At 40.6% G+C, this 15,309-nt stretch overlaps 1 protein-coding gene across 1 annotated transcript in view; it reads right to left on the bottom strand.

Annotated features, from left to right (window-relative positions):
• LOC125239737 (putative pre-mRNA-splicing factor ATP-dependent RNA helicase PRP1) overlaps positions 1 to 14,863 on the bottom strand; it is a 40,243-nt gene extending 25,380 nt beyond the window's left edge. Inside the window, exons 1-5 of the mRNA XM_048147384.1 lie at positions 14,711 to 14,863; positions 12,373 to 12,497; positions 9,277 to 10,307; positions 2,977 to 3,098; positions 1,457 to 1,593 (exon numbers count right to left, since the gene is read on the bottom strand). Coding sequence (XP_048003341.1) covers positions 1,457 to 1,593; positions 2,977 to 3,098; positions 9,277 to 10,307; positions 12,373 to 12,497; positions 14,711 to 14,760 — 1,465 coding nt within the window. The 5' untranslated portion in view covers positions 14,761 to 14,863. The remainder of the gene's footprint in view (positions 1 to 1,456; positions 1,594 to 2,976; positions 3,099 to 9,276; positions 10,308 to 12,372; positions 12,498 to 14,710) is intronic.
• Between the last annotated feature and the right edge of the window lie 446 nt (positions 14,864 to 15,309).

Here is a 15,309-nt window from a genome sequence, read left to right as displayed (position 1 = left end):
AGACATTTTTATTGTGGCGCCATCTATGTGTGGTGTAGTGTATGCGCGTTCTTAGGCCTGATTTAGACGGCGTGCGAACTCGCATGCGATTTTAGTTACATTGCGGGCTGTTGAGGTTACATACAATTTTGCACAGCCATCAAATACCGCAATGTAATAAAACTCGTATGCGAGTTCTTGTACCGTCTAAATGGGCCCTTAGGCGGTCGCATTTTAATGTATGGGATAGTATGATCTTCTTATATTTAATCTATGCCTGTATATAAAACACAAAGCGTGCGCTGTTTAAATAACATTGAACACTTTCAAGTAAGGTTTACATTAGCATGAGATTTCGTGATATTTGAGTTAATAACAAGTCATTCAAAAAGTTTAAAAAGATACACCCTGTGTATAAAACATAACGTGTGCGATGTTTCAATAACATTCAACACATTAGCCCGCTTGTGCCAAGGAGCACGACATTTCATAATATTTATGAAATTACATAAATCATTCAAAAAGTTCAATAATCGTATAGGCACAGTATAATAAAGAGTACTATCGTACAGTATGGCCACTCCCGCTCCCCGCTGAAAGTGCCGCCCACCCCCTCTCGGTTACCTCACAGTTACCGCCTGTCAAAAACGCGAACAGTCGACCTGTCATATCTCACTCATACAAGCATGGTACGCGTTCACCTACACGAGCTTAAGACTGTGTGCTAAGAACGCGCCTCTTTCATATATTTGATCGCCAGTGTTCAAGATGTGCCGTTACCGCCATACAAAATGTATGAAAAAATGGTAACGGAATGGGAAAAAATCCTTGGGACAATTTTTTCTCCTTTAGGATTGAAAGAGGAAAAAGAAGAGATAGATGTACAAAGACTTACCCAAGGTAGCCAAATAGTTGAGCCCCTCCCCTCATAACCACTTGACCGTCAGATAGCGCAGTATTCAAAAAAATATGCCGACCGTCCGCGGATACCTTACTATCCAGAGTGGAAGGAAAAATGGTTTTTTGAAAAAAAAACTTACCCAAGGCCGCCAAATAGTTGAGCAGTTCCAGAGCCCTCGTAAGTGACCGTCAGATGATAGCACAGTATTCAAAAAAATATGCCGACCGTCCGCGGATACCTTACTATCCAGAGTGGAAGGAAAAATGGTTGATTCAAAACTTACCCAAGGCCGCCAAATAGTTGAGCAGTTCCAGAGCCCTCATAAGTGACCGTCAGATGATAGCACAGTATTAAAAAAAAATATGCCGACCGTCCGCGGATACCTTACTATCCAGAGTGGAAGGAAAAATGGTTGATTCAAAACTTACCCAAGGCCGCCAAATAGTTGAGCAGTTCCAGAGCCCTCATAAGTGACCGTCAGATGATAGCACAGTATTCAAAAAAATATGCCGACCGTCCGCGGATACCTTACTATCCAGAGTGGAAGGAAAAATGGTTTTTTGAAAAAAAACTTACCCAAGGCCGCCAAATAGTTGAGCAGTTCCAGTGCCCTCATAAGTGTCTCCGGGGCGGGGGGGTCCATGAAGTCAAAATGCACCAGGTCGTCTATTCCCAGCTTCTTCAACTGCAAAACTACAGATCCTAAGTTCGATCTGCAACGGGCAATGCGGGGGGCATTAGTTCGCTGCACCATACTATATGCCAAGCCTGATGCACAAACATTCATCCATACTTTATAAATTATACATGGGAAAGTGTGTGTTTGTTTATATATGTCTTTCAAAACGGAGCCACGAAAACTGATTTTTTAAGTCGAGATAGTTGAAGGGATGGAGAGCGACATAGGCTACTTTTTGTCTCTTTCTAACACTCCCACTTCCCTAAAATAGGGGGAGAAAGTTCAGGTTTAAAGGAAAGATTTTTAAAAGCCGACTATAGCTTTTCTAACAATCCACTCCTTTCGAAAACCCTATCATTCCTGATACATGGAACTGTCAAAAAAGTAAAATTTAAATGAATGTTTGTGCAACTAGGGTTTAGAGGTCCTAAAAAGAATAGAAATATATAAACAAAAATCATCTTAGCTTACATTTTTGTGAAATACTGATATATTTTAAGGGCACTGAATGTATTCTACTCTTTTTAGACGTAATTAATTCGCGATTTCCAAATATTTTGAACATAAATAATTATTATTGATGAAAATTTCATCTCTTGAAAAATCATATTGCTGAAAGGAGTTTATTAAAAATTTGTCTATCTATGTAACCCCACTGCTGAGTTACGACCCTTTGCTTTGCTATATTATACCTAGATAGCATAAATTTAGATACAATCACGCCTGTATCCCATAAAGGGGTAGGCAGAACACATGAAACTAATAAAGCTTCAGTGCCACTCTTGGCAACTAAGGGGTTGAAAGAAAACGAAACTGTGACATTGCAGTGACAGGTTGCCAGCCTCTCGCCTACGCCACAATTTAACCCATATCCCATAGTCGCCTTCTACGACACCCACGGGAAGAAAGGGGGTGGGGAAATTCTTAACCCGTCACCACACAGGCCAGCATAAATTTAGTATAGTTATACGCCTATGTCACCAATGTATTAGAAGGTCCAAATGGCCCATGATACTAGACTTCCTGTTAGTGTCATGCTATCTTTAAAGAAAGCGCTGGTAGCCTAACGGTAGAAGCATGTGACTTCAATCCAGAGGAGACAGGTTCGAACCCCGACCAGCACCAATGTGCTTTTAGGAATTCATGTGCGAAATGTTATTTGAAATTTGTCAGTCGCTTTTTGGTAAAGGACAACATCGTGAGGAAACCGTAATTCCAATAAGGTCTCGTTACCATTTCAGTTGGAAAGTCAGATGGCAGCTTTCGTAAAACTAGTGCCTGCGCCAAATCTTGGGATTAGTTGTCACAGCGGACCCCAGACTCGCACGAGCCGTGTGGAGGATGATGATGACAGAAACATTGAAATAAAAAAGTATAAGCCCTAGTGTGAGCCCCGATAGTACTACCACCCAGTCACCTCAAGATCTCCGGGTAAGTATTGTCCTGCATCTCATTCTTGTAGGCCTTCTCGGTGTACAGACGGAAGCACTTGCCAGGACGGGTGCGCCCGGCGCGACCTGCGCGCTGCTGGGCTGATGCCTGAAAAATAGGGTTATAGTTAATTTTTTTTTTTATACTACGTCGGTGGCAAACAAGTATACGGCCCGCCTGATGTAAAGCGGTCACCGTAACCTATGGACGCCTGCAACTCAAACAGTGTCACATGCGCGTTGCCACCCCATTAGAAACTTGTACATTCCCTTTTGCTGTGTTAAGTACACAGCAAAAAGGAGAGATTGAAGGCCTATGAGTCTAAGTAGTCAAACTCAAACTGAAAACATTCATTCAGCAAGGCACTTTTACATGTCAACATTATATTTTTGATTACAATAATATGAATTTAACTTAATTAATAATCTTGAAGTATTTAAATAACAGTAGAAGGCAAATTCAGTTTATTAAAGATATAAAGTTAAATATAAAATGCTGCATAACTAGGGTTTGCAATCCGGATATTCGAATATCCGAATTATTCGAATATCCGCCAATATTTTTATCCGAAAATATTCGAATAATCCAAGTGAAATTATCCGGATAAACGGATAATTTCTATAAACATTATTTTTTATTTATAAGTAATATATTTAATAGATAGACATCATTGAAACCAATTTCTATCAATTCTTAATACGGATAATGTTATTGCTAACAAGTTAACACCTAAATTTACCTTCAAAATCAAATTAATATTATTTCATTCTAGCCTTTCTAGGCGAAGGTTTATTTTATTTACAAAACAAAGGAAGCATTCGTGGACAAGAAGTAAGCAGAATGCTTCACCGTCACCCCACGCACTCAGTTATTATCGAATATTCGATTAATTCGATTAATTGGATGATTTAGAAAAGCACAAAAACGTTCAATTATTATTTTTTAATATAAAAACGTTTCCCCAACCTACTTTCATTACTGCTAATAGCTAACGTGAAGTTATCTGTGAAACCGTACTTAATAAGGGAGATTGATACCTAGATTTCCTGGTCCCTTGTTTTTTTGAAATTGAAATTTAGCGCCTCACTCCGAATTTAGCTGTTACCAGTTCCATAGCAATTTAGTACGCCAGAATTCCCTCCACTTCACTAAGAAATATAAGGTATTTTCCTTTTAATAGTTACATGCATACACAAAAATCAGTCTAATTACTACTTATACTTTGAAATCTTAGTCGATCTACTGATCAGCTTGGAAACTAAAACCCATCAAATCGCTGTCGAGCAATTTGAGGCGTTTTGGATTTGAATATTTAAATAAGTTCGCCTTTGTACCTCCTCCTTCTTCATTCTTCTAAATTTGATGTCTTGTATATTTTATGTTGGTGGTACAATAAAGAATTTACTTACTTACTTATTTGTAGATGTAGATTCCCATTGCTACTTTGGTACCATCCACTGTGTAACAAAGGTCTAAAATGATCCACACCTCTGGATAGGAAGTGACTTCGACTAATTCGTCTTCTCTTTTTGGGTTATTCTGTTTTGCACGAGTACCTATATCTTTGCTCATTCCTGTTCTAAGACCCTAACCAGGACGCTTTTGTTTAGAGCCTACGAAGAGAGTTTTCAACTTTTTATATTAAGTATCCGATCCGGTCCAAGATAGCATCTGGTACGGGCGTAGGCATTTATGCAAATGACTACATGAGAATATAGAGGTAGTTAGACAAACCCAAGGGAAGAATATCTATATACTCAGAGACAGTCCAGATCGTCCAGAGGTGACTCTAGACTGGTATTAAACGGCATCCAAGCTCTTAACAAGCTTGGAAGGCAAAACAAGGTGCAACTGGTATGGATACCGGGGCACGAAGGCTTCATTGGCAATGAAAATGCTGATGAACTTGCCAAGGCCGGATCTGAAGACAACTTCATAGGTCCGGAACCTTTTGTGGGCCTTTCACAAGGAACCATTAAAACGGCTATGAAAACGCATATGTGGCGAAGAGGAAGAAACCGTCAGACATCTAATGTGTGAATGTCACACCCTCGCCAGACAAAGAATGAAGAACTTTGGAGCAGGCTACCTAGTACCAAAGGACTTCAGAGAGCTACCCATGAGCCTCATCATCCGATACGTAGAGATGGTCGAGAAGCTCCTGAATAGCTGCCTTCAGATCTTAGGATCGAAGGGGGTAATTGCACAAAAGATCCCGATGGGTCGAAGTGTATCCGGAAGGGCCCCCGCAGATTTAAGATGAGATAAGTATCCGATCCGATATCGAGCGAAGGACCGACTCCTATACATTCTCGAAATCATTCAAGGCGCCATCTTTGATTTTTGCCTTTGACAACCTTCCTACATCCGATATCGGATCGGATTATATAACAACGCTGTATAGCCCTATAACCATCATCATATCCAATGATGTTGTTTCACGTTCCACTCTACACAAGCCATCCTCTCTACCATACATTTCCAAGGTAAAGGTGTTGTCAGAAAAACTTCTCCTTATACCTAACACCTAACTAATCATTACTACTAACTGTCTTATATCATCAACAGCTCACTATCTGATTGCAAGATTCTAGTCATAGAACTAAAGACTAGTTTTTTAAAGGTGCGCGGGGCCCGAGGGCCCCGCGGTCTTTCTTGTTGCTTTTTTGTTTTTTTTGCTTTGCTTGTTTGTTTTTTTGCTTTGCTTTTTTGCTTTTTTTGTTTCTTTGCTTAGCTTGTTTGTTTTTTTGCTTTACTTGTTTCCTTTTTTGCTTTAGCCTTTGTGTGCTTGGAAGCACTCTCTGCCCGCAGCTCGGCCTGCGGCCTTCGCGTGCTTGGGAGCCTGTCAGACACGCTCCGGGCCTTCGGCCCTCCGCGTAGTTACTGTGGGGGTTGTAGGGAAGTTGGAGCTTAAAACACGATCCAATAGTTAAAGTGTCTTGAGAAGCTCACGACGGGCCTGCGGCCTGCGGCCTCCGGCCCGTCGTTTCGCTTCTCTAAGACACTTTTACTATTGGGTCGTGTTTAAGCTCCAACTTCCCGGACCGCCGGCGAGCCGGTCAGGGACGCTCCGGGCCTTCGGCCCTACGCGGAGCTCGGCCTTCGGCCTTCGCTTGGTTTCGTAGCTCCGCGTCGGGCCTCCGGCCCGCCGCGTCGCTTTTTAGACACTTCACTTATTGTTCTGCTTGGGAGCATTCTCTGCCCACAGCTCGGCCTGCGGCCTTCGCGTGCTTGGGAGCCTCTCAGACACGCTCCGGGCCTTCGGCCCTCCGCGTAGTTTCTGTGGGGGTTGTAGGGAAGTTGGAGCTTAAACACGACCCAATATTAAAAGTGTCTTGAGAAGCTCACGACGGTCCTGCGGCCTGCGGCCTCCGGCCCGTCGTTTCGCTTCTCTAAGACACTTTTACTATTGGGTCGTGTTTAAGCTCCAACTTCCCGGACCGCCGGCGAGCCGATCAGGGACGCTCCGGGCCTTCGGCCCTACGCGGAGCTTGGCCTTCGGCCTTCGCTTGGTTTCGAAGCTCCGCGTCGGGCCTCCGGCCCGCCGCGTCGCTTTTTAGACACTTTAATTATTGTTCTGCTTGGGAGGATTCTCTGCCCGCAGCTCGGCCTGCGGCCTTCGCGTGCTTGCGAGCCTCTCAGACATGCTCCGGGCCTTCGGCCCTCCGCGTAGTTACTGTGGGGGTTGTAGCGAAGTTGGCGCCCCTCTCAGGGACGCTCCGGGCCTTCGGCCCTACGCGGAGCTCGGCCTTCGGCCTTCGCTGGGTTTCGAACCTCCGCGTCGCTTTTTAGATACTTTTACTTATATTTTTTTGCTTGGGAGCACTGTCTGTACGCAGCTCGGACTTCGGACCGGAGCAATGACGTTCGGGCTGTGGAACACTCCTTCAGGCTGGTAGGGAAATTTGACTTTGTCCCCTCTCGCCGCCGTTTTTGACTTTTCCAAATTTTTTTTTTCTCATTCCTGTTTTTGGCCCCCGTTCTTACCACTTGCCAAATTTGAACGCGCTCGGACCGAAAAAAAAAAAAAAAAATTTTTCAAAGTCGGCCATTTTGAAATTTTGTAAATGCCATTCGATGGACCACAAATAACTGTACAACATTAGTTCAAGCACTTTTAAACTTTTTCCTACCGTTACGGAGCTATGGGGATTAAAAAAAAACCTCCATACAAACTGGTAGGGAAATTTGACTTTGTCTCCTCTCGCCGCCGTTTTTGACTTTTCCAAAAATTTTTTTTTCTCATTTCTATTTTTGGCTCCCGTTCTTACCACGTGCCAAATTTGAACGCGCTCGGACCGAAAATAAAAAAAAAAAATTTTCAAAGTCGGCCATTTTGAAATTTTGTAAATGCCATTCGATGGACCTCAGATAACTGTACAACATTAGTTCAAGCACTATTAACCTTTTCCCTACCGTTACGGAGCTATGGGGATTTAAAAAAAGGACCTCCATACAAATTTCAATTGGCCTTCAAAGGGCGCCATTTTGAATTTTTCAAAATTTTCTTTTTGTATACTAATCTTGGGGTGGCTGTCTACCCGTGTGCAAAATTTCAGCGCGCTCGGACCATTTTGAAATTTTTCAAAAAAAAAAAGTCGGCCATTTTGATTTTTTTTTAATGCCATTCGATGGACCTCGGGTGACTGTATAACATTTGTTTGAGCACTTTTCACTTCTTTGTACCGTTACGGAGCTATGGTAATTAAAAGAAAAACCTCCATTCAAATTTCAATTAGCCCTCAAAGGCCGCCATTTTGAATTTTTCAAAATTTTCTTTTTGAATACTAATCTTAGCGCGACCGTCCACCCGTGTGCCAAATCTCAGCGCGCTAGGACCATTTTGAAAATTTTCAAAAAAAAAAGTCGGCCATTTTGATTTTTTTTTAATGCAACTTTTTTCTACTCGGATACCTGTATGACATTTGGTCGAGCACCCCCCGGCTATCTCTTACGGTTTAAAAGTTGCCATACAAAATAAAAGTGGCCAGTTTTCCCACATTTGTAGCACTTTTCAATTTTTTTTTATTTCATTCGAATCGAGGCCACTTGGAGATTCTATGACCAAAATTTGAGCTCTCTACGACAAACTTGAAAAATCGTCAAAAAAAAAAGTCGGCCATTTTGAAAAAAAAATGGTGGCGTCAAAAACTGCCCAGGGTCCTCTATGACATTTGGTCGAACACTCCCCGGCTAACTCCAGCCGTTTGGCCAGGCCGTCCAACATTTTTTTACCCGGAACCGGTAGACCGACGGTCTGATCTATCCGGGGTCGCAGGACCAAACTCTATACGACCACACCAAACACTGCCACCTTCAAATCCCCCTTCTGCCTATTTTTGGAAAAATGTCAGTCGGGTTGTAGCTTTATATTATATAGATAGAGAGCTAGGTGTGTTTTAATTTCTACAGTTTGCTGATTTACGCAAAAAATAAATAAAATATGTACTTAGGTAAATTTTGCATTATGGCACTCATCTATCTCAGCCGTTATCAATTCCACGCTTATACGCACCTGGAACATTATTTTTTTTCCATTTAATAAATTATCCGAAATTATCCGATTATTCGAATATTCGAATAATAAAAATTGTATTATCCGAATTATTCGAATATTAAAAATCCGTCGGATAATGCAAACTCTATGCATAACCCTCTTTTCTTTTAAAGCCACACTTTCAGATCTGGGGGCACGGCAGTGTCCCCGAAAAGTCGAGAAAAAAAGCGGAACGGCCGTAGCATCCTTTTCTCCAGGATAATAATTGACTTGTACCATTCTTTTATGAATTTTCATTCACATTCTTTTTAATTCAAAAGATATCAACCATCATTATCCATTGCAAAAGGAGTTATTTTGAGCTCAGGGGGCCGATTTTTGAATCTCACGGCGTTCGAATTCAGAAAATTGTCACCGAAATTGCCTACTATTTTCAGTGACAATTTTCTGAATTCGAACGCCGTGAGATTCAAAAATCGGCCCCCAGATCAGACAAGAATAGGCTAGTTTCCTACTAGTCAAATCAGCTTCTTTTTAAGAACAGTCAAAACGATTTGCTAATATGGAATTACTATGAAATACTGAGGAGTGACGTCACGGTCAATGCATTTACTTAATATCTTTCTCTTTGACTTATTAAATAGAAATTATGTTTAAACATAACTACTGTCCATATTTTTCTTCTAATTATGTGGTGCTTTATTTCGTGCACTGCATAAAATATTTTATTTGAAATATAGGAAACTAGCCTATTCTAAAATTGAAGAGTTGTCATAAAATATTTCTTACCTTACTAATTGGAGACACCAAAAGCGACTCCACTCTGATACGAGGATTGTACACCTTCTGTTTCGCAAATCCAGGGTCAATCACAAACACCACTCCGTCAATGGTCAGCGAAGTCTCAGCAATATTAGTCGACACCACCACCTTTCTTCCTATCGCCCCGTTTGACCTGTTCGGAGGCGCTGGTTCGAAAATCCTCTGTTGGAGATTCGGTGGCAAAGTTGAATATAACGGTATACACTTTAGCTCTCCAGCATCAGGTCCTAAATTGTCTATTTCTCTCTTGATCCGCTTACAAGCGTCTTCAATTTCTTCTTGACCAGTCAGAAAGAGAAGTATATCACCAGCGATCTCTTCACATATATGAATTTGGACTACAGTACGAATGGCTGCTTCTAGATAGTCTCGTTCAGGCTGCGGTGTGTAGAATATCTCTACCGGATGAGTACGACCAGGTACATTCATCAGCGGAGCATTATCGAAGTACTGCTGGAATTTACCAGCATCTAGCGTGGCAGACATAATAACTAGCTTCAAATCTGGGCGCTGCTTGATCACCTCCTTTAATACACCCATCAAAATATCAGTAGCTAGAGTTCTTTCGTGAGCTTCGTCAAGGAGAATGACTCTATATTGATCCAACATAGGATCTGACATGGCTTCTCTCAGTAACATACCGTCTGTCATGTATTTGAGTAATGTATGTGGCCCGGAGCAGTCTTCAAAACGGATGCTGTAACCAACCTGCTGTCCAAGTACTACATCCATTTCTTCAGCGACTCGCTGAGCTACAGACATAGCGGCTACCCTTCTAGGTTGTGTGCAAGCGACTCCTTTGGACTTGCCAGCGGTGACAGCAGCAAACTCAACGCTCCACTGTGGGATTTGCGTGGTCTTGCCGGAGCCAGTTTCGCCGACGAGCACGACGCACTGGTGCGTGTTGAGGAGTCTCATGAAGTCGTTCTTGTACTCCCAGACGGGGAGGCCGAGACGGCGACGCAGGAGCTCGTGGTAGCGCTGAGAGTGGGGGAGACCTGAAACAATTTAAGGTTAAGAATGTTAAATCGTATATCATACTCCATCATGATTTGACTTTGTGAAACTGCTTTTGGCTGCTTATTAATATTTAAATTTATTTTATTTAGGTTAGCTGGAAGAGATCCCTTATAGGGATAAGCTCGCCTTTGTATCTCTATTCCTACAAATTGTATATAAACTGTTGTACACAATAAAGTGATTACTACTATACTACTACTACTCCTACTACTAAATTTGAAGTAAATTAAAACTTCAAATAAGTGGTGTTTTGCCTACAGGATCTTTATCCTTTTCAAGCAAAGAGGACCTTTTTTATAAGAACTTCGGGTAGAATTTAAGGACCTTCAGCTGAATAAGGACCCTTTTGTATAGGAAAGTCACATAAAATAAAGTGTAATGCTGTATGCAAGAATTTTAGTTCGCGTTAGAAAGAGACAAAAAGTAGCCTATGTCACTCTCCATCCCTTCAACTGTGCTGTGTCCACTTAAAAAATCACAATTCGTCGCTCCGTTTTGCCGTAAAAGATGGACAAACAAACAGACACACACACTTTCCCATTATGGATTATGGAGTTCCCCTCAGTACTAGAAAATTATTTGTTGCACCACATGTACAAATCTGCCAGAAAGTTGTGAAATATAAACCCAATATTTAAATGTGTGTTTCTTCATTACATCCCTGCTGGGTGAGTGGCCCCTTCCGCGCTGGGCGCTGTGGGGGCGGCTGTGTCGGGGCGCGCCCCATCCATGTGGGGCGGTCTGACGCCGTCTATTTGTGGACGGCTTGGCGGGTGATTGCTAGCCCTACCGCTGCCGGCCGTTATCCAACCCTGCGACCCCTAGCCTGGTGATACCCCTGGTAATACCGTTTGAGTTGGGCCGTAGACCCAATATTTAAAACACAAATATTATGGTCAAATGCTGTACTAAAATAAGCCCACAAAGTAAGGTCATAAAAATATGGTGGCCAGAATACAGTTCGATACCACAGAACTCTTTTGAACTCTTTCATAGAAGTTGGTTGAAAATAAAAATGTAGTCACCAGATAAAAAGGAAGAATATAGATAGATAGATAGATAGAATACTCTTTATTGGCACACCTCAGCAAGAGATACAGAAAAAAGATACAGCGGAGACAAAACAAATGATTATAAATAGAGGCAGACAACAGGCGGTCTTATCGCTAAAGAGCGATCTCTACCAGACAACCTTTGGGAAGCGGAAATAAAAAAACATAATCAGAAAGAGTAGGTGCTTCGAAATGAAAAATCATACTTATTCTAATTTCCAACACACAAATTGAATAAACATACACATATAAGAGAATATAAAATTATAAATAGACTTACATAAACATAATTAAATAGTAATATACAGCAAGACAGATATATAGTAACAAACCAACAATCATACCAACCACAGAGTAAAAATAGCAATACGATCAACATGTCAGATAACACAAACATGTCAGTGTTCCTCAGTTATTTCAGTCACATCACACAGGCCCATTTCTCAAAACTGAAAGTTACAAGTTACAAGTAGAAGTCTCTTTCCAACTTGTCATGTTAGCATACATCGGGGTTTTTGGGAGCGGGAATGAATTCGTGTATTTATAACTCTGTTTATAGTAACTTGCATTACTGAAATATAGATTAAACTATGTAACTGGCTCCAAATGTACCTAGAAATGTTAAGGTAATGTCTGTTGTTTATCGTTTTCACCGTTTTTGGGCTAGTGTTAATCATTCCCCGCTCCCAAAACCCCGATGTATGCATATTAGACATTGACAACCACTTGTAAATTGTAATTTGTAGCTTCGAGAAATGGGCCCCAGATAGACTGGAGAGAATAATTATGACTCGCAAAGTTGAAGGCATGAGACCTCAAGCCCCTACTAGATGGTGTCTGAATTACTGCACACATGCAATTAAAACAGCACAAGGCCATGCACTTGGCAAGGAACAAATGCCTATGGAGGGACCTAGACCTCAACAGGAAGACATGATGGCATGATCCTCAACATTGAGGGAACGACTGAAGAAGTCTGTTACCAACATACCTGTGAGAGGATTAACTCCTGGCGTGCTGGTAGCAGTCGGCGGCATGGCCGAGCCCAGCGTAGCCGCACTGTCCGAACTCTCCCCCTTCTCCCCTTTAGCAGCAGCCGCAGCTGCCTTCTCCTCTCTAAAACATACAGGAGGCACAAATGTGTTATAGAATAGAGCATATTTCTTAGTTAACCTTGAATAATTGGGGTTAATTTTAGAGTGAGTTGTTATCCACTTTTCAAATCATTAAGACTTCTAACATTACCTTCATTATACATACTTGAAGTGGCTCTCTTTGTAAAAAGAAATCCTGACTTGTTTATTTATGTAACACAGAAACGTAGGCTACCTATACGTCCTCAATATGAGGGTCAGTTGTATGTTCCACTCATGAAAACAGCATTAATGCGAAATAGCTTCTTTGGAATGGCACCCAGGATATTCAATAAAATACCGTCTGAAATAAGAAACCTTCAATTTCATCAATTTAAAAAGCAATTGGTTGCATATTTAATTGAAAAACGTTTTTACTCCATTAAAGAGTTCTTAGATGCCGCCTAATTGTAAATAATATGAATATGAACTAATTATAAATGTATTTTTTTTTTATGAAACCTGAATATAATTACACTTTATTTAAAATTAATAATTATGATATTTAAAGAATAATTTTTATATAAGCAAGTGACTTGATTTTATGACATGCATGCATTAATATTTCTATGCCGTATGTGGCAGGATGTGCTGATCAAAAACTAAAAAGCCAAAAATAATAAACCTTTCAATTCAGATTTCTTATCGTATTGCAATAAGCTAAACATCCAAATTATAAACAAATCAATTATTTTTGTAGTCGGTACCAGACCTGTTCGTCGCCTTGCTATTGCCTGTTTGACCCACCCAACCATACACAGGCTGGTACCGACTCCAAAAATAATTGATTTGTTTATAATTTGGATGTTTAGCTTATTGCAATACGATAAGAAATCTGAATTGAAAGGTTTATTATTTTTGGCTTTTTAGTTTCTCCGTGTTTTGTAACGCGCTTATTTTTGAAGGCGGTTTTATTTTTTGTTAAAAAGTTTATTTATTTGTTGATTTTTAGTGGTTCCTAGTGATATTATATGTATCAGTCCGAATACATGTACAGTAGTGAAAGAATTATCCTTTAACTCCTAACCATTGAGGAGTTGACCTTCCATCATCAGCTCAGTTGATTTTTAGTGGTTCCTAGTGATATTATATGTATCAGTTCGAATACATGTACAGTAGTGAAAGAATTATCCTTAAACTCCTAACCATTGAGGAGTTGACCTTCCATCATCAGCTCAGCCACATAAAATTATTACCATCAGACGTAAATACTGGTGTACCTTTGAAAAATAGACTAAAAACATTACATAAGCCTATAACATTTGAAGAGTTCCCTCGATTTCTCCAGGATCCCATCATCAGACCCTGACTTGGTGCCAATGGGACCATCTCGGGGTTATACCGGTTCGATCAAAAAAAAAATTTTGAAAATCGGTCCACGATTCTCGGAGATATCGAGTAACATACATACAAAAAAAAAATAAAAAAAAAAATAAAAAAAAAAAACATTCAGTCGAATTGAGAACCTCCTCCTTTTTTGAAGTCGGTTAAAAATGTATTACCAACCTACAATGTACCACATTCTAAGAAATAAATATTTGATTGATTGATTGATTGATAATATACAAAGAAATCTTGGGCCTCAAAAATGGTAACTTCAGGGATCCACTGCAGTAGAGGTTTGTTAGACGCGCTAAGCTGATAGTTGGGTAAAACTTTATCGAAGGGTTGTTTTAATATGATTTATATGGTATATTTTTCTCATATGACACCATATCATCATTATTCATCAGGAAAGATCTGTTCATATGGAATAGTTTGATAATTTGGTTTATTATCTCGATTCAAATTTCATTATGAAAATAGTATGCATACAATCTATGAAGCAAGTAGACCTATCACCTACGTTTATCAATGCAAAGAGGAACCAACCGATACATATAGGACTTCATTGTACATTTTCGTCGGAAAATCATCCGAGGGAAGTTTTAAGCAAATTTATACAAATAATGGATCGATTTAAAGACAACAAACCGGTGAAGAAGTCAAGCTGCCTGCCACTAAAACCAAGACTAGATGCCAAAACAAAAACAAGGTCTAAAGATCTTAGTTACCCATTTCAAATATGAGTAGCCTCTTGACAGAAAACGTTTTATCAAAATGACTGTATTCACGATCAGCATTTTCTTTCGAGACATGCGAAAAAACAAACTGATAAATCAAGCATGGCACATGAAAAATAAACGTGGTACTAACCTTTTCTTCTTAATGAAAGGGTCCATGACTTCGATTCGTCTTTTAGACATTTTAGACGACACGCATACAACGCGAGGTCCAATTAAATACAGAAACTTCTTTTTCAAACTCAATAATATCACGAACCAACAAAATGGCGACACACGAAACGAGGCGACATCGACAAAGACTATTTCTTTTTTTAAATCAGTTCTTGTTTATGGTTTAGTATTGCCACTGTTAAAAATCTAACCGCACCATCAAAAACATAAGGGCCCGCGAACACGGATGCATCAGATGCACGGCGACATCTTTTGTCTCTGTCGTCACTCCTAGTACGCACGACAAAGACAAAAAATGTCGCCGTGCAACTGTTGCATCCGTGTGCGCGGAGCGTAAGGGTGCGCGCACACGGGCGACAAAGTTGCTCGGCGACTTTCGTATTTGTATGAAAAGTTGCGTCGCCTCGTGTGCGCACCTTCATACTAGCCCATAGACCGAGCGACGGAGACAAAACAGTTTTGTCTCCCGTCTGTGGGGGCCCTAATATTGCGCAATATTATTGAATGATTATTGATAGTTGATAGTCTATAGAGGACATAAGGCTCCGCGCAAACGGG

Source organism: Leguminivora glycinivorella, chromosome 26 (genome assembly GCF_023078275.1).
Source record: "Leguminivora glycinivorella isolate SPB_JAAS2020 chromosome 26, LegGlyc_1.1, whole genome shotgun sequence".
Taxonomy (NCBI): Eukaryota; Metazoa; Arthropoda; class Insecta; order Lepidoptera; family Tortricidae; genus Leguminivora; species Leguminivora glycinivorella.
Note: the sequence above shows the minus strand (reverse complement) of the source record. Positions and strands in the feature narration are given on the sequence as shown.